This window comes from Pagrus major, chromosome 7, assembly GCF_040436345.1.
Source record: "Pagrus major chromosome 7, Pma_NU_1.0".
Classification (NCBI taxonomy): domain Eukaryota; kingdom Metazoa; phylum Chordata; class Actinopteri; order Spariformes; family Sparidae; genus Pagrus; species Pagrus major.
The window spans coordinates 10,695,971-10,718,004 of NC_133221.1; the positions used below are offsets into that span (position 1 = coordinate 10,695,971).

The following is a 22,034-nucleotide window of genomic DNA, read 5'->3' on the forward strand; positions in this document are numbered from 1 at the left end:
GTTGCATAATCATCACCCACACAAGAATCAATAGCTTATAGGATTCAACTATAAACTGAGATCTATCTTTTCTTTCATGCTTTCTGTTATCACCTTTGATCACCGTTGATAGAAGGGATGCAACTTGATTTACTCTCTTCCCTTTATAAAGTAATGTAAAATAATAAATGAAAAAATGTGTATTTTGTTATCTGCTGCATATACAGTATGCAGTACAAATGTTGATGCTCAGAAAAAGAGCCTGTCTCAGAAAAGCAGGATTAATGGCTGCTGTCATAAAAAGAGCTGTTCTGGGTTTTACTCAGTGCAGATATCCTGTTAACTCTGTTAGCCCGCTTGGGGGGACGGGGATATATGAGCAGGATATGAACGAAGGGTCACAGTGTCACACACCTAACACAAAACAGACACACTGCTTTGATTTTAAAAGTCAGCAAATAGTGTTAAAGAGGTCTCTCTGCAACGCATATGGTATAAAATGCTCGGAGAACATGAAAATGTGCAGACAGAGTGCAGACCGGAGCTAGCGTAAAAAGCCTCGGACACTGTGCTTGCTGACTGGATCACGTTCACCATGTTTTAATGGGTCTGTTGCCAGTGTGTCAGTATCTCTTTGCTGTACTAATGGCTCTGTTTCCAAAGGTCACTCTTTGTAATGGCTGCGTGTTGTGCTAATTGGGTCAGAATGACAACCAGATCCTCACCATCAACGCACAGGAAGCACAAAATTACTGCTTGCCTCATCATCATGCTGCCTCGTTGCTCTGTGGGGAGAACAAAACGCAGGAGGACAGAGCATGCTTCTCTGTTTACTTCCAGGCATTCTTTTTTCAGGCGTTATCCCGAAGCCATAAACATTATCTCTGTGCCAGTTACTTTCCTCTCTCTCCAGGCCTCCCATCCAGATGCTTGGCCCGGCAGTCCAGCCCCTCTGAACATGAACCACTATGCCAACAAGAAGAGCGCAGCTGAGAGCATGCTGGATGTGGCTCTGCTGATGGCCAACGCCTCACAGCTGAAGGCTGTGCTGGAGCAGGGGCCAAACTTCTCCCTTTACACCACCATCATCACCCTCATCAGCATCTCCCTCTGTCTGCAGGTCACAGTCGGGGTCCTGCTCATCTTCACAGGTGAGAGAATAAACAGCCCAAGCCCTTTAAAAGACAAGCTTCACAACCTTGATGTGCCCTTTGTTTAACATCCCCTCCACCCTGTCCCTCAGCAAGATGCACCAATGTCAAGTCCACTGATCCCTGACAAACAACCCATTACCAGTCAGACTAGCGGTAAGCATGGCAACCAGACCTGACAGCGGGTCAGAGGTCACTAGGTTAGACTGCTCCTGGGAGTCCAGGGAGGGAGGTTATTTCTCTGCTGTGTGGGAGAGACCGTGTTTGTTTTGGTTTCAGTGTCATTACTTAAAAACCTTTTGAACTAACGGGATACAAGTTTTATGTAGGTCATCAAAGGTTTTAACAAGCAATGTTAGAGTCAAAATATTGATTGAAACATCAGTCAGTGTTAGCTACATCTGCCCTAATGTGCAGGGGCAATTGTAACATATGGAATGCCTTCATATGAATACCAAGAACAATAGCCCTGTCCATTGTTTATGTTCATTATGATAATGTTATTACATGCGAGGGAGACACAAGCTAGTTGGACATGGTTAGCAATTATGATGCACTGCACTCACAGTACACAGCCTCTGAGCTTGTTGTTCAGCAGCTAGCTAATTTAGTAGCACAAAGCACACAACCCCAGACCCCTGGAACAGAGCCGCAGCGGCAGCAACAGCCTATGTCAGCAGCTAAAGTTAGCACAAAGCACACAGCCCCTGAGCCATGCTAACACAGCACAAAGCACAAACCTACAGTAGTAAGAAGTAACTCTCGCGCAGGGTAGCCTTTTTTGACTGAGGTGCATTCTATTTTGCTTGTGTTTTTAGGATTGTGGCATTTTGGTATTTAACAGAGTTGTTTATTTATGTATTTATTAGCCTGATAAAGCTAAGAAATCTTGTTGAATGTAGCAAACACATCCTCCTGCTGGCCAGTGACAGTTACGGGGCATTGTCTGTAGTAAGGCAGTGCATGTTCATTTATTAAGGAGAAGTGGCTCTGGAGGTGGTTTCTACAGTCTTACCAACCAACCAATCTTACCAAGCAGTACAATTAATAGTACTATTATACAAGTGCAAAAAAAAGTCTCGCCAGAAGAACCTGGACAAGTATGAGACATCGGTTTGTCTGTTTGCAGGCAGAGAGGGATCCCCACAGAGTATGTGCGTAATCTCATTGTTCTGTCTTGTTTCTGGTTGGTGAAATTTGAGTTGATACAATCACCCCTTGTTACAATTGCCCCCAGTCTCCCCTATGTGTGTGAAAATGTGTCAGTATGAGTCATTGTGCACGTGTACGCATGTCTTGGAGTAAATAGGAAGAAATAAAACAAACCACTAAATATAAAGGTGCCATCTGTTCACACATTCAGAGATTTTGACGATGTCTGTGTTTAACAGCTGCATCTGTGGGTGGGAAAAGAAACAGGTCCATGGGAAGACGAGTTAAGATGAGATGTACCGGCACAGGTTAGACTGAAGGTAATTTTCCTCTGACGGAGTGAACTTTAGCCAGATCACACTGACTCATCTCAGCTCTTGCAGGAGGACTAACTGTTTGTCAGTTTATCTGAAATATAACTAAACTGGTGTATACAAACATATCTCTCTTGTGCTCCTCTTTCCATAGTAATCTATAATCTTAATAATATAAAAACAATACATTTTGATTAGGTTTTTTGGCCATATCCTCCATGAATGTTTGGTATACTTTGACTCTTACTTGACCCTTTTTTCTTTTTATTTCTGAAATAATTTTTTACCGGTTGAATAAATCACAATATCTGTAATTAATTAATGTTTTCTAAAGTTTTTTCTGAAGCATCACGTGTCAGAAAGAAGGTCAGTCAGCATGTTCGAGTCATCACACATTCATTAAGCCCCCCCCCCCTTTGAACACCAAATCCTCTGACTCCACCGGCCCCCCAACAGCCCCCCTCGTCTCCACCAGAATATCAAAAACATCTCATTCTCATCGCTCTTTTCATTCCTTCGTTTTCTTTGACTGTTCTGAGCCCCGCTGCCCTCTCTGTTCTCCCCCCTCCGTCCTCCCCTCCCTCCCTCTCCACTGGATCCAGCTCTGTCTAATGGAGCCAGTGATGCGTAATGTGAGTGGCCTACATACCATCACCACCACCACCCTCCCCACAACCCCAGTCCACTCCACCCCAGGCTGATCAGACACACACATACACAGTCAGGAGGGGTCCTTACACCGTTTAACCTTTGGTTATGACCCTCAAACACACACACACACACACACACGTACACATAGCATGTGCTTGTAGAGTCACCGGTCACTCCCCACTCACACACCTCAATTTTGACATTATTCGTAAGTCAGTCCCTGTGATGATGAAGATGACAACATTTGTTAGTTGTTATGTCATTATCACATAGATTAGAAGTTGTTTTTGTTGTTTTGTTTGGATCAACGTTTTAACAAAGCACAAATAAAATGAAGCAGTGATAAGGAAATAAAAGCTTCCCTTGACCAGGTCGCTCTTCCCTGTATTGTTTTTACTGTTTGTTTCTGTGTGCTTTGACCCAGAAGTTCTCTGTCTTTGCCTTAATGATAGACTCATGCCTAAAAATAGTAGTGTAGTAGTGTAGTAAGTATTGGGATGTTACAAAATTAACCAATCTGTCCTCTAAATGACATCATTGAGTGAAATGGTAAAGTACTGCTGAGTAAACATTTCTGTCAACGCCTATCACAGATATAAATAGAAGATTAATGTATTCAACCAAGTTTTACACAGAAGTAATGCATCATTTTCTTATCAGTCAACAGTCATGTCATCAGGTCAAAATCATGTTTATAAGCAATTTTCTTACACTCCACCGCAGTGTAGTTGCACCATTTGCTTCTGGAGAACATTTTAAAAAAAGAAGGGGTTTTCAATTTCAATGGTTCTTTGTAAGACTGAGGGTTTCATTAAGAACCATTTCCATCCAAATGTTTGACTTATTAAAAAGTGTGTGAATGTTTTATCAATTTAAACATTAGGTTCTACATGAAACCCTTGGAATATAAAAGGGTTTCCAGTAGAACCACTTTGGTGGGTCCTTATTAGCACCCTTAAAGGGTGAAAAGGTTCTGGACATAAGGTCATAACACCATAAATGGTTTAAGGTATAACCCTTTATGTTGGGTTCTAGGTAGAACCCTCTAAAGGGTTATAGAATGATCTACTTAAACCCCCAAAGGGTTCTCCTATTGAGACAAGCCAAATAACCTTATATTGTTCTAGTAAGTACCTTTTTTCTAGGAGTGTAGGATAAAGAAAGTTGTGAAGTATCAAGTTGATAAAACTATGTTCAGCATATTTTCCGAGTTATTAAAGAGGACCCCAGGGTCTCCAGGAGACCAAACTGGAAATTAGTATTCACAGACACAGCTATGTAAAATATCTGTTGTTATTTCCCTTGTGATATGTTTAATACACAAATGAAAATGGATTTACATACGACAGTCTTTTGTAGCTATTTATAAAAAACACAATTAAATTATTTGTGAAGTAACACAGGTTTCATCCCAATACTAATCATAGTGTGTGCTCATGTAAAAGTGAACATATTTTCAAAGAGTTTCCAATTTTAATTTGGAAAGGACCAACTATGCAAAAGTTTTTGTTAGTCCTACTCTTTTGTGTGTAGAGAAAAGCTGATAGCTCATATGACCCCTTTCTCCTCATAAGGTCTTGAATATTGGATTCACTGCATTGCTGTGGGATCACTCATGAACATGTGAACTTCCTGCGCCCTGAATTAAATATATATTGACTCATAGCTGACTGTAAATCTTTGTATAATGAGTTGGCTTGTTTCCCAGAATAATGTAGAATGCTGATGTTTGAGTGAATGTTCATTGACTGTGTGTTTTTGTTATTAAATTGTATTTCCTGGTTTTGTCCACAGTTCGATGGAACCTGAATGATGAACAAAAGCACTGGAGGCTGAACTTTTTGGAAAACTTAACCACAGGCCTGGTTTTTATGATAGTGGTCGTCAATGTCTTCATCACGGCATTTGGAGTCCACAGGCCGAACCGCAGCGACTGACCAAGAACGCACGCAGGTATTCTTTCTTTTTCTGCTAATCACATATATTCTTTATGTTCATCCTCTTTCTCTGCCCCCCTCTCTCTATACAAACAGTTTCTTTTCTCTCCTGCCTTTTACTGTGCAGTTTGCCCCAATAGACATCCATGTAGTCAGCATGTTTTTGGTCCTCTCCTCTCCTGACCTCCTGACCCCGACCTTCACAATCCTCCCTACCTGACCTACAAACACACTGACGTCTCTAGGCTCTCAGAGAAATTTCCAGCGGAAAACAACTCAAGAACAAAATCCAACCACTGTTCATTTACCAGAAAATCATTGTCCTGCGCTGCAGAAAACAAGAGAGAAACAGCAAAGGGGGACAAAGGGGTCTGGTACACAAACAACACAACAATTGTTCCTCTTGGACAAACAGGAAAGTGGAGACAGGCACATGTGACCTCACGCTGTCTGTCTCCTTTGCTGCCCGAGAGTGACCTCGAGGATCGGCCAGACACGCAACCACAGTTACACGAAAGCTTCACGGGCTTCAATTTTTAATCACAATGATGACGTACAGGCAAGATGTCATGGTTCCTTTCCAGACAGCTGATGAATCTGTTGAGTAAATATATGCGCAGCAGAGGAGGGCGTGCCTCATGTGACTCAAAGCTCCGACACACCTTTACGGCTACAACCTTACCGACACATGTCCCCGACCGCAGGCGTCATGTCTAACATTCAATTATAACAATGTTTGACTCTCCGTGCTATGAGAAAAGCTGGAGAGTGTCTGTGGTTCTCTGGTCCGGCAGCTGGTGAGTCAGAGTCAACACAGCACAGAGCCCAGCAGAACTGCTTGTTAAAATGGAAGCTTTAATTAGTCTGTATTTCAGCAGTGTCACTGAAACCCTAATTAGAGCCCATGCAAATGCTCAGTTTATACACTTGAGTGGTTTAACACAAACGTTTCAAGCCTGTTTCACATAATCGTCCGCTAAACACCAGAAGAATATACATGCTTGCATCTGTCATTTTCTCAACGTGACTGTGACAGAGCACCTTCGAGATGACAAACCAACGTCACTATCTGATCCTCTTCCTCCTCCACAACTATCACTGGTAACCGTGGAAACTGCCAGACGAGCCGCGAGCCAGATTCATGACACACACGGCTCCACTCAAGGCAGATCTGTAGACTGATAAATATATACATAATGTATGTCCGTGGCTCCTACTCTTCTGGCTCTGTGGAAGCTGACTCCACGGGGGGTACGACATCAGAGGATGCTGATGAGCAACGAGGAGATTTTTGGGTTGTGTGAAGTGGGACTATTAATAGCGCTCTCGTGGGAACGTGGATGCCAGATTTCAAACTGGACAAGCACCCTGGTGACACTTCCAACCCCCTTTAACACCCACATCCCCATCCCTCTTTCTTTCTCTCACTCCCCTTTCTCTCTCTCATCTGTTGCTCCTTCTTTGTAGGGAATACAGAGGCGGAAAAGTGACGCTCAGTGACGCAAATCTCCAGAGATCCGACACCTGACACCTGTACTGTATATGTACCATCTTTGATGCAGCCATTTTCCTGCTGATTCACTCAAATAAGAAGTACTTGAAAGGGCCTTAAGTGAGTATGAAATGCATCCGCCCCTGCACACAAGTCTTTCTTAAGCAGTCAACAGCGTTTAATGTAGCATTTAATTAAGTTGACTTCAATCTTTCAATCAATTTGATGTCATTATTAATTAATGCGGGCTGCCCTCGATTTGTCATTGTAAGAGCACTCCAGAACATTTTCCATCATCCTTGTTGCCCACTTTGGTGCACTGAATGAGGGAGCAGTGCCCTCTAGTGTAACTTTCAGATAGATGAGATACATGTGTAATCATCATCTCCATTTCATGCTCACAGCAGACGCGCCAGATACAAACCTGGAAAAGCTAACCAACCTACTGCTCACTGTGATATTCCTAAAGACCATACAGTATTTGATGCTGATTAAATGTACACATGTCTATGCATATCTTTTCTCTGGTAGATTAAAATAAGATGCAACTCCAGGTGATGCCAAAATGTTTTGTGCTTTATTGAGCAAAAGTTGAACATCGTTACTCAAAAAGTCAAATTCAAGTGACCAGGGCTGCAGTCGGATAGTCTTTATTGTTTAGGAAGGTTCCTAACAGAGTGAAATGACAAACTATCCAATGCTGCGTTCAAGACAACTCAGGACTCCCAAGGGAACGCCACTCCAAGAATTCTTACGTGTAATCTTGCAGCAAATCCATCTACCCCTTGTTTGACCTCTCTACAACGCAGCGACCATGGGAGAGTGGGTAGGACGTATTAGTAGGTGTACAGTAGCCTTTTTGTGTTAGGCTAGCGAAAGGAATATTTAGATATGTTTCCAAATATGAAAGTGCAGTAAAATAAAATATATACTGGTGTCTATTACCTTGTGTGTTGTTTTCCTTCCTCTGTTATGTTTATATATGCAAAGAGGCTGCACTGCTGAGGGTGTAATTGTATGTAAGACATTATTTTCTTACAGTGAGCCAAGACTTTTTGTTAACTGTTGGCATCTTGCACCCGGAACACTTGGAGGATGGGAGTTGGAAAAATCAACTAGTAAGTTTGTGCCTCCAACGCTGACCGGGACGCAGCAGATGTCTTTCCTAACCTCCGTTAGCACATGGTACGCTGGACCATCCTTTTACTAAAGGAAAGGAGATAATGCCAGCCACTATTCCTTGCAGTCCTGCTTTAAGTGCAGTCAGTTGCAGTTGTCTTGACCTCATCAAGATCAAGGAAAAGCATAAAGGAAAAGATATAGGATGCAGTGTTTTTGAAAATTGGACCGCAGCCCATGTCCCTGCACACCAACACAGGTGCTTTCACTTCCGTTGCCCAATTAGACTTCTTCTCAGGATAGAGTGGGTGTGTACAAACTGCACTTGATTGACAGTTCCCTCCACTTTCTGTTGGTTTTGTTCAGAGCCCTTGAGTAGAGAGAGTCGTGTCATCTCCATTTACTCCAACTAACCTTTTTTTAAAGCAATGGCGGATTGTGGAGCCTCACAACACATCCCAGAAGTTAGCTGCAAATACTAGCAGCCCAGTACCTTAAATCAATCACTCAGTAAATCATGTTGTAACTGCAAACTGCCAAACATTGTACTTCTGTGTCTTTATAAATTGCCCACTTAGAACTCCCTGGAACTATCTGAAGTCTCAGTGAATCACCTGACAATCAGCATTTTGTACTTCCGTTGACTCTCTCTGTACTCTCTACAGGTTCAGCACACACAATGAATCCATGTAAGACTCATACATACAAGAATTATGGTAGAACATTACATACATGTCAGCTTCTCAGGGGTTAAAAAACAAGTCAATTAGTGCTTACATTTTAGAAAAAAAATTCTAGCTCTCAAGGAGAATAGGAGTATGGCACAGCAACGTGGCAAATGTCATGGCTTGTCCTTCTAGCGGGGCTTGTTCTTCAGCATTGAAGCACCTTACCAGCCCCACTTTTACTGCTTTCCAACCTCAGCATAGGAAATTAAAACATCTTTACTAAGTCTTGCTGCAGAGCCGTGAAGAAACGGGCCGGTGCATCTCAATGTCTCACCCTCTGTGGGCAGAAAAGAGTGGCGAGAGAGGATTGTATAAACACAAACAGATTGGAAAGCGAGTTTTGAATATGAAAAGAGGGGCTTTGGATGCTTTTGTACGTTGATATTCAAAAGTAATTTCAAATCTCCATGACAAATAAGTCTGAAGAGCTCTCCATCATTCTGTATGACTCACCTCTGTAATAGTAGAGCATTGCAATACAAACTACAAAACTGAAACAGCTCAGGAAGAACATTGGTCCTGCAGAAACAGAGAGAAAAAAAAAGATAAAGTAGACCAATAATAAACAAATGAATATCTGATCAGCAGGTGGGCATACTAAATGTGCATAGTGGGTCAGTGTCTCACTAATAAATCAGATATACTAAAAAATAAATAAGACACACTAGAATGAAAACCAGTATGTGGCAAGAGTCAAGAGTCGAAAACTGCTCTGTGAAAAGACGCTTGTCTTGTTTTTCACGGTCTAAACACGCCATCATTTCTTTGTATGACTCGTGATTTGAAGTCAGTGTTTCACTTCATCACTGATGACCCATTTCCCTGCTGACACACCTTTGACCCAGTGGATGTGCCCCCTGACTGTTCAGAGGAATGCAGGACAGAGGAAACTGTTTTGGACGGTGGTGGGGGGGTTTACACGTGAGCTTAACTGACCCACAAAGCCAAAGCTCTGGATGCGATGGGATGATGAATGGTGAAGCAGTGCAGAACAGTGGGGCCCACATTCTGATGCCAGGGGTTAAAAGGTTCAGCAGACAACTACATGTGCTGAAGAACAAAGCTTGGTTGGGCTTAAGGGGGCTTATCGGAGGATCAGTGAGGGGGGACAGAGGCACCCTGACTGACACACAAACTGTAAGACCACCGTATTTTAGAATCAAACCACAAATTATTATTACATTACATTACTGTCCACCATTTCGTAAGTTTAGACACCTTTAAACAGCTAATCCATGATACCCATTTTGTTTGACTAATGCTTTTTGAAAAAGAACATAAAACAAAATAAATGAATTAATAGTAACAGATTAGATCTATGGATTAGATATGCATTCACTGTCCCTGTTATGTGTTACTTTCTCTCATTATTAAAGCCTCTATCACCTCATACAAACACAAAAATCTTCCTCTCATTTCAAAGTGTATTGTCACATTTTAATGCAGTTCTGTGCAGGGACATTCGGGTATATATCACATCCCTTTCTCTTGCTTTCTCTTAAGCTACACAGATTAAAAATAATTTAGTTTATGGCTAGTTTACATTAAAATGGTGGCACAGAAGGACATGGACGAGTTGCAGTCAGTGTGTGTGATATAGAGGCACAAAGTTCTAAGACTATGCCTTTTAATACATTGTTTCATCTTAGTTAATGTCAAATTCTGTAGGAAAAAATGCAATTCAGGGAATAATTCCTGTACTTTTATTACAGAATCACTGTATCGTGATACTATCGTCATCATGGGCAACATATTGTGAATTGTATCGTATTGTGTTGTGAGCTACTCTGTGAGTCCCTGCCCCAGTTTCTTGGATTAAAAACGATTGTTTTGGTAGACAATAATTACATCTCAGATGTCAGACTGATGCACCAAAGAGGAAATGTTTTCATATCAGATCCAGCTCACACCTGCATCTCTACATGACGATAATATAAACTGACTGACCGCTCATTCAGTTAAGCTTAAAATCCCTCCGAGGTGATTTTTCTAAAATAGAAAAAAAATAAAAACCATGTACACAAAAAATTATTAACCTCAAACTGTGACATGTAAAATTCCTTCTAATGTTATTACATATATTCGATGTAAAGTCACATTTAATCCAAAAGTTGAGTGATTGTGTATAAATTAACTAACAAGATGTGTGATTTCTTACAGGAGACAGAATAACTGATCTGAAATGCGTAACTTTTAGGTGTAATAAAATGGAAGTTCCCCATGACTATGTAATAATTGAATAAACACATAAGGTTAATGTATTAAGTATACACATTTTATCAGACTAGGTTATTTAATTTATTCACATTGACTCAACATGATAAAAAAAAACTGTGCATTAAATGTGGCACTTTACATTCGACTCAGATAGTAGATGTCTCTTTGGAAATTAATATAAAAATCTAAATCAAAAACACGAAGCACAAGACAGTAGTTTGTGATGTTAATTAGATTTACCTCTGTCATTAGGCACATATCGCTCTGGGAAGATTTCCACATTGTACGTCCATTTTGGATCTTCCATCTCTAGAACAGAGGGTAAAAATGGTTACTGGTTAACGGGTAAACCGCACACTTTAAATAACAGCCTGTGTAATGTCAGATCCACTACTTTAACTGCAGCCCAGGCTACACTCTGCATCTTAAATAGGATGAGCTTACTTAAGGCCAGACAAGGCAACTACACAGCAGGGGATCCACCATTAGAGGACACTGGGGAAGTTGCTAGTGAGATCACAGTCTCTACTAGTTTAAGCAAGGCAAGGCATTTCTGCACTAAGTTGCATATCAAAAACATACTCAGATGTGAGTCTGCAGGGCCACATCTTTAAGAAGAGAGTGTTCTCACCTATCTGCAGCGCTACTTGGAAATCTTCATCCAATGAAACCTCTCACCTCTCTGTATGACTCTGGTGGGCAGACTGGAGTAAACATCCTCAGCGTGAATGTGAAGTCCTCTGTAGAATTCATGACATGCCTCCTCTCCCTTCCCATGCAGGTGCTTCAGCAGCTCAGCTAACCGCACCTTGGTGGGCACGCTCAGGTTCCTGAACTGCAGGGAGACACATGCTGAATTGAATCACTGTAAACCGGCAGCCAGAGTTCAAATTCAGTTTAGCAGATTCAAGTGACTGAAAACAGGATGTTTTATTTTTGTTGGAGCAGTGTCGTATATTATCTGTAGTGACCTTGTGTGCTTCCTTGTCACTGAGTATCTGGGGGTAGATCCTGTTGAGCTGCAGCACCAGTCTGTCAACCAGTTCAGTGTCCATCCTCTGGTCTGAGCACAGGAAGTGAGCGTCCCTCTGGAGCTGCTGATGGTGATCGTCAATGTCTAGTCAAAGACGAGCAAGAGATAAAATGTTAAATGCATGTTAAATAAAATGAACCCCCGTCCTACACTTATCTGTGTTGTAGTGTGGACACCAGGTGAGAAAGAGGTTGTGACCCTGAGCAATAAAGGGCACAGAGCTCCAGTTGAAGGCGTGCAGATTTATGTCTAGTCTTAAGTAGTTTCCTAGTAAGCTGGTCTTGGCAGCAGTCCTGCTCTGAGAATAAATGACTGAGAGGTTAATTCTCATGTTTAGAAAGGTAAATACACTTGCTTTCTGGCAACACTTGAAAATAAACAAAATCATTTGACTATAATGAATAACATGTCTGAGTTAGGGTGTTCATAGATAACAGAACACAGTAGTTACAGTGGAGTGTTTTTGCTGATTGTTAAAGGTGTTGGATCAACTTGATGCTCATTTTCAGCTGAGGCTTTTAAAAAGATACAGTCCCTGATTTTGTTTTAGTTCCTATATAGCACCGCCAAATCTGCAAATTTTCCTGCCAACTCACTGTTGGTTTCAGCCCCTCGCTCACTTTGATGGAAGAAGATGGTGTGAGAAGAGAGAAAACGAGGGGACATATAACAAAAAAAGGTGGTGTGCTGTATAGAAGCAGAGGAAGTGTCCGTTAGGAAGTCTTGGTGGTGGCTAACCCGTGACCATTGAATTTTGCCTGTGCAGTTATGTGTTTGACATTTGTAGTCATTAGTATAGCCCGACCGATACTGGATTTCTGGGATTGATGCCGATACTGGGGTCTAAAAAATTCCAATATCAATATATTCTTATATACACAGAATATTTACATAAACACACATTTTTGGAATGATCCCTCCAATGTAGCTACCACACACTAGACACGGATACGTACTGTACGTAATGGAGGCAGGATATTTTACAGTTTAACAAAAAACTTTATCGTCCACAATGACATCACCGCACTGAACCGATATATTTTACCAAGATTTTAATAATTATAAATTACCCCATCATCTTTTTCTGCATGATTTTCTCAAAAACATTTGTCTACAAGTTGTTGGTTTTATACCGCAGCATGTTGGACAACATATATGCACATACCAATATGTCTGTGATGGGCCAATATCAGCAAAATGATATCATTGCCAGGCTCTAGTCATTAGGATTTATGAAAAAATGTTCTTGTGATTACTGATTTTATCCTCCAGTTTATCTCTCAACATCTGCACAGTTTTTCTGCAGCATGCTTTTTTAGTTTTTCTTTTTTTCGATCCAACTGCTTACATCTTTAAAAAGGTGCATTATGCAGTTTTGGGGAAAAAACATGTTTTAATTAGAAGAGAAAAATAGATTTTGATGACTGAATAAACAATGAGTTTCATACTGTTTTGCTTTATTTATATTTTCTAGCTTCACACATGGTTGCGGGGACCTTATTCTTCTCTGAGAACAGATTGTTTATTCAATCATGGAGAAAAATACATACTTTCAATTTGTATTATTACCTTAGTATTTATTTTCCAAAACTACATAGTGCACCATCAAACAAGTGAAAGCAGAATATCCTGGTATAAACTGAATTAAAATAGATTAAATTCAATAAAACTGCCTCATCACAGTGTCAGACTTATGCCAGTTCGTTATTAAAAAAAACAATCCTTGGACCAAACCATCATTCTTATTTTTTAATAAAGGTCTGGATTGCTCCATAAGCAGAATTTATTGAATGAATGCAAAGACCTGCCCATCAAACTGCTCATGTTTTATTTATAGGCTGGATATTTGCTCACAACATTCAGGCTCAAATATGTATTCACATAAAGCCAAGATGAATGTATTAAATCAATAACAACGACCACACTTCGAACTAACTCTATGCAACAAGTGGCACACTCACACTCACACACACACTCTTCACTTCAGGCGGTCATCCAGCCTGTGTATCCTTCAAGTCACTGCGCGGGGATTACTGTAAATCATCAAAACATCTTACCCTTCAGTCACAAACCTGTCATACTGACAAACACACCGAGCGTGGGTCTTGCTCGCTTCGACCGACAGCCTCCCGGTGAAACTTCCTGTTCTCCCCGGTGTGACGGTCCCTGCTGTCCAGTTACATCAGCACGCTGTGCCGCCCAGGGGCCCACGTGTCTGACCTCAGGGCCACATGATCATTATCAGTGCGGTAGACTGAGCTGATTACCAGGATCTGATTAAGATATCTGTTGCAAACAATGAGCCACAGAGGTGTTGTCTATCACTTTATTTCAGTCCCTTCCTCCAGTTATAGTGACTGCACTGGGCCAATTAGACCAGGCAATAATAATATTAATAGTAATAATAATAATAATAATAATAATAATAAGAATACTTTTGTCAGTGATACATTCGTTGCCATGTCACTTTGTGTGTTGAACAGACAGTTAAAGGAGACATATTATGCTCATTTTCATCATTTTATTTTGGGTTACTACTAAAATAGGTTTACATGCTTTAGTGCTCAAAAACACCTCAGTTTCCCCATACTGTATTCCCCCTCTGTCTGAAAGGCTCTGTTTTAGCTCCTGCCTCTTTAAGGCCCAATAATACCAAATACCTCAGTCTCCTCTGATTGGTCAGCTTGCACAAGCCTGACCCAGGCTGTGCTAACTCGATTCTTCCATGCCAAATTAGCCACCATGAAGCCACTTAATTGAATAAATATATATATATAATAATAATACAAATAATAATTGAAGCCAAGGCGGGACTACTGACGAGGCGTTTCAGCAGCAGTGTTTTCTGTGGGAGAGAGGAGCTTCTGCTGATGCAGATTTTATACTTTTAAACTTTCATTGAAGGAAAGGAAAACGAAAAAAAAAAAGAAAAGCATAATAGGTCTCCTTTAAAATCTGCACAATCATGTCGGCTTGTAAACATCTGCCTGAGAGAGAAACTTACACCATCACACTCCTTCCATCGTTACCAGAAGTGTTTAATTTATTTACATTCTTTAAAAATTGTATTTACATACTGGCCAGTGGTTTCCAGCTGCTCTCTTCCACCAACTTCCTCAGCTGCCTACAATGTACTGTGAGCCATGCCCACACAAAAACCTCAATTGTTAACTTTAACCTCAACATAACAGTTAAGTTTGTTCCTGGAAAGCTCAATTACAGGGAGTCGTCCAACAAGGCTGGTGTCCTGAAAGTGCAGTAGCTTCTCTTTTCAGACAGAGGGCAGTGTGCCATTACAGTTTACAAAAGGCACATAAGTCTGTCAGATCAGTATGCCTACAGAGCCCTCATACTGTGTAGAACTGCAGACATAAACATTTCAACAAGATCAGGAATGTTCAGTTAATATTTCCCGTAGTCCTCATTGATACAGTCGACACTGACATATGTGGTCAGCAAGCAAGTTCTTGATTCATACTGATATAATCCGTATGGAAAATTCTTTGGCAGGGTTTATGTTCCTCGAGTTAGACTCATCTGTGGTTGACAAACTGCTCTGCTGTCCTCCGTACTGCCACACCACACCGGGCCCCGTGGCTGAGATCTGCACCATGCCTGGGCTCGTAGGTTGACTGGAGGACTGAGGAGGTCCAAAGTACTGAGGTGGCGGACCGGAGATCTGTGAGGACTCTGCGTATTGGGGTAAGAGAGGCTGGTCATAGCCGTTGCCGGGGAGAGCAGAAAGCTGAGGAGTAGGGCTGTATGTGTGGCCAGGACCATAGGTGTACTGCTGATGATATCTGTGGAGGAAAAGACAGGAAGTTTTTTTAATGTTTCCGCTGGTTGAGGGAAATTTAAAGTTTTTTCTCCCTTTTGATTGTTTCAGCACGCATCTCACCTGCAGGCTCGCATGTTCTCACACATAGCTGGGTTTCCAGTGTCCCACAGTGAAAGCACCTTCTCCTGGGTGTTGTTGTTGTTGTTGTTCCTGCAATTATGGCTGTACCGAGACCTGTTGTCTTCCCGATGTTGGGCCTGCTCCTCCCACTGCCACACTTCTGCATCCCTGTTTAAAAAAATTAATTTAAACTTGAATGTCAGTATTTCCAGCCCAGTCGCCAAGATGTACATGTCAAATTGACATCAATGTCATCAATGTCATGTCATATGTCACATCACATTCACATTACATGTTTATGATCTGACTCTTTTTATGACAGGAGGTGGTGGCTGAGTTACAGGCTGCAAGGCTTTAAAGCCAGTGACCTCAGTTCAAGACTGTGTTCAACATTGGTAAGCATGACATGGATATTTTTTACGGAGACCTCAGAAATATTTCCAGTCGTGTTTGTGGCGAGCAAAACAGGTCATTTAAGCCGAGACGTGATCTTTTCCTAACCTAACTAGAGCATAAGCACACAGTTGGGTTGGTTTTTCAGTTTGTAAATACATTACAGGGAACTGACTGATATGTCTCTTCTTTGTTTTCCTCTTTCCTTTATCTTCCAATGATGAAAGTCACTAAATACATTTACCCTAGTACTGTACTTAATTACAATATTGAGGTACTTGTCTTGAGTATTTTCATTTCATGTTACTTAATACTTCTACTTCACTCCATTTGTTTATATATTGTTGAAGTGTTAATTAGTCACATGTCCTTGTCATGTTTCAGATGTCTATGAGTTGTTCGTTCCATCAAAGCGACATTATCCTCTGAAACTCCCAGATGGTTCCATGAACAGTAAATACTTATGTCAATAGTGGAAAGAAAGCAAAGAAATATCTGCCACAAAACTAATTTTCTTTCTACTTTTGGACCCCATTATTCATCTGTTAACCCCACAGATTTATCTTGTGACACTTTGGAGGGATCCAAATTGGGAACCACAGGAATAAACTAGCTTACTTTCAAAAACCAGCTCCACCTTGCCCTCAAATGTCACTTATGCATGATGCATCATTATTAACATTCTAATAATGTAAGGTAATATATGTCAGTCACAGAGACCATTTTCCTGCACTTTCACCTTTGTATAATTTCTCTACCAAGTGACGAGGAACCCTCTAACAGGTTCCCTACTGCAGCATTTTATTTCAGCCACCATTTTAAAAAAAAATCTGCAGCTGAAGAACAGTTTGTGTTTTGTTTATTGTGCTTCAACACATCAACATGGAGCTACAGAGGAAAGCATACAGCAGATGGACTGACGTCTGTCGTTCCTGTACGGTCAACCATAACAATGTCAAAAATTTGTCTTCTAAAACAGATGTCTTTTTTTTCATGCATCAGCAGACTAATTTGCCTTATCTTTCACAAATCTCTAGGCTGTTATGGAAATGCATTTAACAATTGGCTGAAGGAACCTTTTTAGTTCCTTGACAAGTAGGTCCTTTTGCTTTACTTTAACTTAAAGGTTCCCTGTGGTGTTTTTGACTTCGATTAGTCTCTGTGACTAACCCCATCTGTTGCCGCAGATCTACAGGTGGCAGAAACACGCCAAGATGGGCAGAAATGTGCCAGCAAAGGCAGCGATGAAGGAGAGTACGAGCTAGTAAAGATGGATGTTAATAATGCTGGAATTAAAATACTTAAAGGACGCACACACGGCACTTTTAGCAGGATGTTTCCCTTTCACTCACCTCTCCTCCTGTTTCCTCTTGTCCTCTTTGATGCAGTCGAGCAAACAGCAGGTGATGAAGGCCACGGACATGATGAAGATGATGGCCGAGCTGACAATGGATGCCAGCACAGCCACGCGGAAACCATGGTCCTCAAAGGGAGACAGAGCTGGAGTGCGAGAGGAAAAAGACTATTGACTGATTCATCGACTTCATGTCCACATCATGCACTCCACGTATTAGACACCTCCACTCATCACGCTGCAGAATTCATGTATAACAATTCCTGATCGGACCAGAATACCACACCAAACACCATGCAGATGCAAGCCCGGCACGTTGACTGCTGTATAACCAGTCTGTCATTATCATTTAATCAGAGGAGATCGGAAAAACCCAAAAAACATTTCACTTTTTTTCAGTTTCACATCAGACTGCTTCTTCTCTCCCGTGATGATTGACCCTGGAACATTATTAAGATTGTGCTCTCACTTTTTCCACTCACTCACCAAAATAATGACTAACTGTGCACCTGCTTGAATTTATTCCTCTCTACCTGCATTAATATTCCTCTTAAATGAGTTTCATCCCCGGGTAACATATTATTTTCTCTAGAATGTACTCTTACATAATTTAGAGCATTAATTAGCGCAAGTCAACTAATACCTTAATCGCCTTCATGTAAGATTGTCCATAGCCACAATGCCCATCACATAATGTTTAATATATATTCCGTCTCTTCAGAATAATGAGCTGACAGACAATTCGGGGGGAAGTTTTGCCGTCGCTGCAATTCTCCCAGTAATAGTATTGGAAACATTTAATCTGCACACAAAACACATTTCAGTGTAGGAATAATTAGATTCATGAAGAGCAGCCACCTCCTGCACTGAGGGCCATTCTTTCGATATTATAACTATCGTGTCTAAGTCTAAGTTTATACTTACGTTTACAGTAGGGCTCCCCCACCCAGTGGGTGCTGTTGGTGTCCATGATGCACATCAGCTGACTTCCGATTAGTTTGTGTTTGGCTGGGCACTGCAGGGAAATGACCGTGCCCACATTGGTACCGTTGCCCTGGATGATCCTCTGGGTACCCAGGGCTGGCAGGGGCATGGGTGTGCACTGAGCCTGGGCCTGACCTAAAAGAAAGAGTGCGTGCATCAAAAACACTTGCAGTGATTGAATTATGTTGCAGATGTTAGATGTGCATAGATCACCAGAAGTTCACCCAAAGTTTGAACACATGTATAATTCATGCATCTTCAGAAGAAATATATTTTCTCAGAGATATCAGACATCTCCGATTCTTAAAGTAGCACAACAACAATTTAGGGAGAGCAGTGTGAACAACAAAGGAGAGACGAGTGGAGCACTGCAGATGAGATTCATTGTGGAATGGGACAGTCATTCCACAGCTATCAGCACTGAACCCCTGTAGGGCTGCACAACACTGCGTGACAAAACACTACCCCCCCTCGAAACAGCCCGGTGCTGCGCTGCATCGAATTTTAACAGTATCGAAACAGGAAATGTGATAAATCATTAAACAAAAGGCCTGCGAGGATGGTGGAAACACACAGGCCATCTGGAGCCATGCTAAACAACCGCTTATCATACAGCACTGCACTGCACTGCACAGCGTATTACAGGAGGAGAGGCTCCTCACTGTGTCATCTCAGTACGCCAGCAGTCTGGCACAATGAACCTAAAACATAAGGGTATCACTTCATCATGACACAAGCTGTTGGAATGCAAATAAACACAATGACATCAGCTCAGTGATTTCCAGCAGAACTGGGAAGGAGAAACAGATCAGGCGCAAGAAAAGTCAAAAACAACTTGTTTACTGGGGGGAGCTTACTTCTGTTTTTCACTTGAAAACACAACAGGATGTGACATTGAATAGATTTTGTAATATTTATCTTTGTAACCATCAAAGGAGACATATTATGCTCATTCATTTTTGTTCTTTCCTTCAGAGTGTTTGAGGTTCTTGTGCATGTAAAAGATCTTGAAAGTTTAAAAGGTCAAAAAAGCTCCTCTTTCCCGAAGAAAACACTGCTCCTGAAACGCCTCGTCAGTAATCCCACATGTAATTTTGTGATTTAGTGACATCACCTTGCGTCATCATAATTGCATAATTTATGCCTAGCTGCTAGTTTGGCAGTAAGACTTGATTTAGCACAGCTGCTCTGTTGATGTTACCGGTGCTGGGTCAGGCGTGTGAGAGCTGACCAATCAGAGGAGACAGAGAGACGGAAGCTAAAACAGACCCTTTCAGACAGAGGGGAAAAACCAGAGCTGCAGCACTGGACAGTATGAGAAAACGGTGGTGGTGTCATAGACAGAGACAGACAGACAGACAGACAGAAAGAAAGAAAGAAAGAAAGAAAGAAAGAAAGAAAGAAAAGGTCAAATTCAACTGGGATGAACACTTCCCTCAGGTCCATTAGCATCAGCTCACCATAGTCGACTTTATGTAACACAAGGACGCACTTCATTGCCGATAAGTAGACAGCATCACTTTTACATAACGTGTGGGGCTGCGTGAGCTGCGTGAGAGACGCCCAGCTGTGCATGGCCTTTCATGCATAGCTGTGCAGTGAGTTTCTGATGTTAAAACTACAGGCGTTGCCTCCCCTCTTTACTTCCTCTTCATTGTTTTCGATTCATTTATTTAAATTTTTTTTTTTTGATCAGGATGAAAGGTGCGCATGGAGTTCAACAACCCCACACCACCTCATCGTATGATGTAAAGTGTATTTATTAATGCAATTTATATGTATCCGAAATGATCACACACCCATCAATAAAAGTCATCTGTAAATGCATCCTAGAGCAATTTTTTTAGGAAACTGCTATCACTGCCAGTAACATAAGTCCCTGAAGGGATGTCGCACCAGCGGAAACACAGGTTTATCATAAAGGTAACGCACACAAATAATCTCTCGAAATGTTGCAGTGAGCTTTTATTCGGGTTAGTGTTTGGATTCAATTGTAAAATTCTAACATGAAAGCCTTTAAGTTAATAACAGAAGTGTATTAAGTGCCAAGTGCCATGAACAAACCTCCGTCCCACACATATCCTACACGTTCAACTCGAGTATGAAGTGGACACCATTTAGTTCGCTATTTTTCAATGTCTCACCTGATTTATTCCGGTCACGGCCATCATCTGTGTTTGTAAAATCAGTCCTGGACACATCTGCTATTGAAGCTGTTGCCGCTGACATGGTGGTGACAGACGGACGCCCGCCCAGTCCGCTCCTTGGTTGTGCGTAAAGACTGCGCAACGGTGCTCCTCTGTGCCCGGTACAGGGTAAACAAGTCAGGATTCCGTAGCGTGAGCCTCGATCCTCTCTGCCTCCTTGCGAACAGCCTCCACAGAGTGCACCCACAACGCTCTCTCAACGCATCATTCACTTCTCCTTATGCGCGGTTTGGACAGTGCGCCGTGGCTGCCGTCGCGCAGGCGGATGAGCCTTTCGAGAGGTCGGAGACAGATGAAGCGATCGGTCAAGACCTTGTCGACCGAGGCAAGGATGACTTTCTGGATTATACCAGGTCAGGTCAAGTTGCGTATGTAAGAGCTGCGCTTTGTGGGCTGGACGAGAAACTACATCAGCAGTGAAGCGCTCTTTGCTGGCAGGATGTCGCACCGTCGTTCTGGTTGAGCCTATCAGGATGTGGTGTTTTTAGACAGGGGCTGAAAATGTGCGAAACACTAAATTAGTGACGTGCAGCTTACAGTAACATCACAACAGATTTCCAGATACAGTCCAGAAGCTTAAAGGATAAGTTCACCAAAAACAATGAAAATTCAGTCATTATCGTCTCATTACTCAAAATACAGAGGGGGTTTGAATAGTTTATTTGCTCAAGAAGTGGGAGAAGTTTCTCAACCCATAAAGGAACACTTAATCCATCAGTTTACAGAATGATCCAAATTCACCAAATCCGAAGATACATGGCTTTCACTGGAAAGGAAGGGGACAACATCATAGCCAGAAAGTAACCAAAGCTGTCAGACACATGTAGCAGGGTAATGAGTGCAAAAACTGTCTTTGCATAAAAATGTAAACATTCATCTAAGTATAAGCGCCTTACATTTGTACTTAAAGGAGAAGTTCACCCAAAAATGAAAATTCAGTCATTATCTGCTCACTCCTCATGCAGGTGGAAAGTGTTGCAGCATTCTCCTAAGCAACTGAAGTAGATGGGGACTAGTTTTAAATATAACAACAGAAAAAATAATTAAAAAGGCTCTATACATCTAGTCCGGGTTAATCCACATCCCTGGAAGCCCTGAGATCCCAAATTGATTTGAGAAGATGCAATTAACACCCTCGACAGGCGGTTGAGCTCGTGCGCCAACTTCAGACGAGGTGCTCGCTAACACTTTTAGCGCTGCAGCTAAAGTGAAGATTTCAGCTTTAGAAAATGTGTAAATAACATTTCATCAAGTCAATTTTGGATCTCGGGGTTTGCACTGACTATAAAAACGACAAAAAACAAAAATTAAGTCATAATATGGCTCCATACAGCTTGTCTAGCTTAATCAAAGTCTCTGGAAGCACCGAGATCTTGAATTAATTTGGAAAGACAGTATTTACACCCTTTTTAAAGCCAAAATCTT

The 22,034-nt window shown here is 41.6% G+C and overlaps 3 protein-coding genes across 3 annotated transcripts; 1 reads left to right on the top strand and 2 right to left on the bottom strand.

Moving 5' to 3' along the window:
- Window positions 1–897: 897 nt before the first annotated feature.
- Window positions 898–6,726, top strand: LOC141000383 (ninjurin-1-like). Its single transcript, XM_073471104.1, has 3 exons — window positions 898–1,130; window positions 5,042–5,200; window positions 6,652–6,726. Exons 1-2 carry the CDS (start codon window positions 938–940, stop codon window positions 5,182–5,184), a joined length of 336 nt encoding a protein of 111 aa, XP_073327205.1. The 5' UTR covers window positions 898–937; the 3' UTR covers window positions 5,185–5,200; window positions 6,652–6,726.
- LOC140999358 (caspase recruitment domain-containing protein 19-like) lies at window positions 6,398–12,104 on the bottom strand. The gene is made up of 6 exons (XM_073469711.1): window positions 11,924–12,104; window positions 11,712–11,857; window positions 11,419–11,575; window positions 8,977–9,042; window positions 8,798–8,800; window positions 6,398–6,453 (listed from the first exon to the last, which is right to left on the bottom strand). Exons 1-6 carry the CDS (start codon window positions 12,102–12,104, stop codon window positions 6,398–6,400), a joined length of 609 nt encoding a protein of 202 aa, XP_073325812.1.
- Window positions 12,105–14,288: 2,184 nt separating this feature from the next.
- susd3 (sushi domain containing 3) lies at window positions 14,289–21,076 on the bottom strand. Its single transcript, XM_073470617.1, has 5 exons — window positions 20,547–21,076; window positions 18,343–18,537; window positions 17,417–17,564; window positions 15,672–15,839; window positions 14,289–15,573 (listed from the first exon to the last, which is right to left on the bottom strand). Exons 1-5 carry the CDS (start codon window positions 20,629–20,631, stop codon window positions 15,246–15,248), a joined length of 924 nt encoding a protein of 307 aa, XP_073326718.1. The 5' UTR covers window positions 20,632–21,076; the 3' UTR covers window positions 14,289–15,245.
- Window positions 21,077–22,034: the final 958 nt, after the last annotated feature.

Bases quoted from the DNA above. Each gene is read 5' to 3' on its own strand.
- LOC140999358 (XM_073469711.1), bottom strand. From the start codon at position 12,104: ATGAGAATTAACCTCTCAGTCATTTATTCTCAGAGCAGGACTGCTGCC. The intron at 11,576-11,711 runs GTCACTACAGAT...GTCTCCCTGCAG, and splicing joins GTGACAAGGAAGCACACAAG to TTCAGGAACCTGAGCGTGCC. The intron at 9,043-11,418 runs GTGAGAGGTTTC...CTGTTTCTGCAG, and splicing joins CACCAGAGTCATACAGAGAG to GACCAATGTTCTTCCTGAGC.
- susd3 (XM_073470617.1), bottom strand. From the start codon at position 20,631: ATGTCAGCGGCAACAGCTTCAATAGCAGATGTGTCCAGGACTGATTTT. The intron at 18,538-20,546 runs GTGAGACATTGA...TCTTTCTTTTAG, and splicing joins CCGTGACCGGAATAAATCAG to GTCAGGCCCAGGCTCAGTGC. The intron at 15,840-17,416 runs GTGAGTGAAAGG...TTTTTTAAACAG, and splicing joins AAGAGGAAACAGGAGGAGAG to GGATGCAGAAGTGTGGCAGT.
- LOC141000383 (XM_073471104.1), top strand. From the start codon at position 938: ATGAACCACTATGCCAACAAGAAGAGCGCAGCTGAGAGCATGCTGGAT. The intron at 1,131-5,041 runs GTGAGAGAATAA...TTTTGTCCACAG, and splicing joins GGTCCTGCTCATCTTCACAG to TTCGATGGAACCTGAATGAT.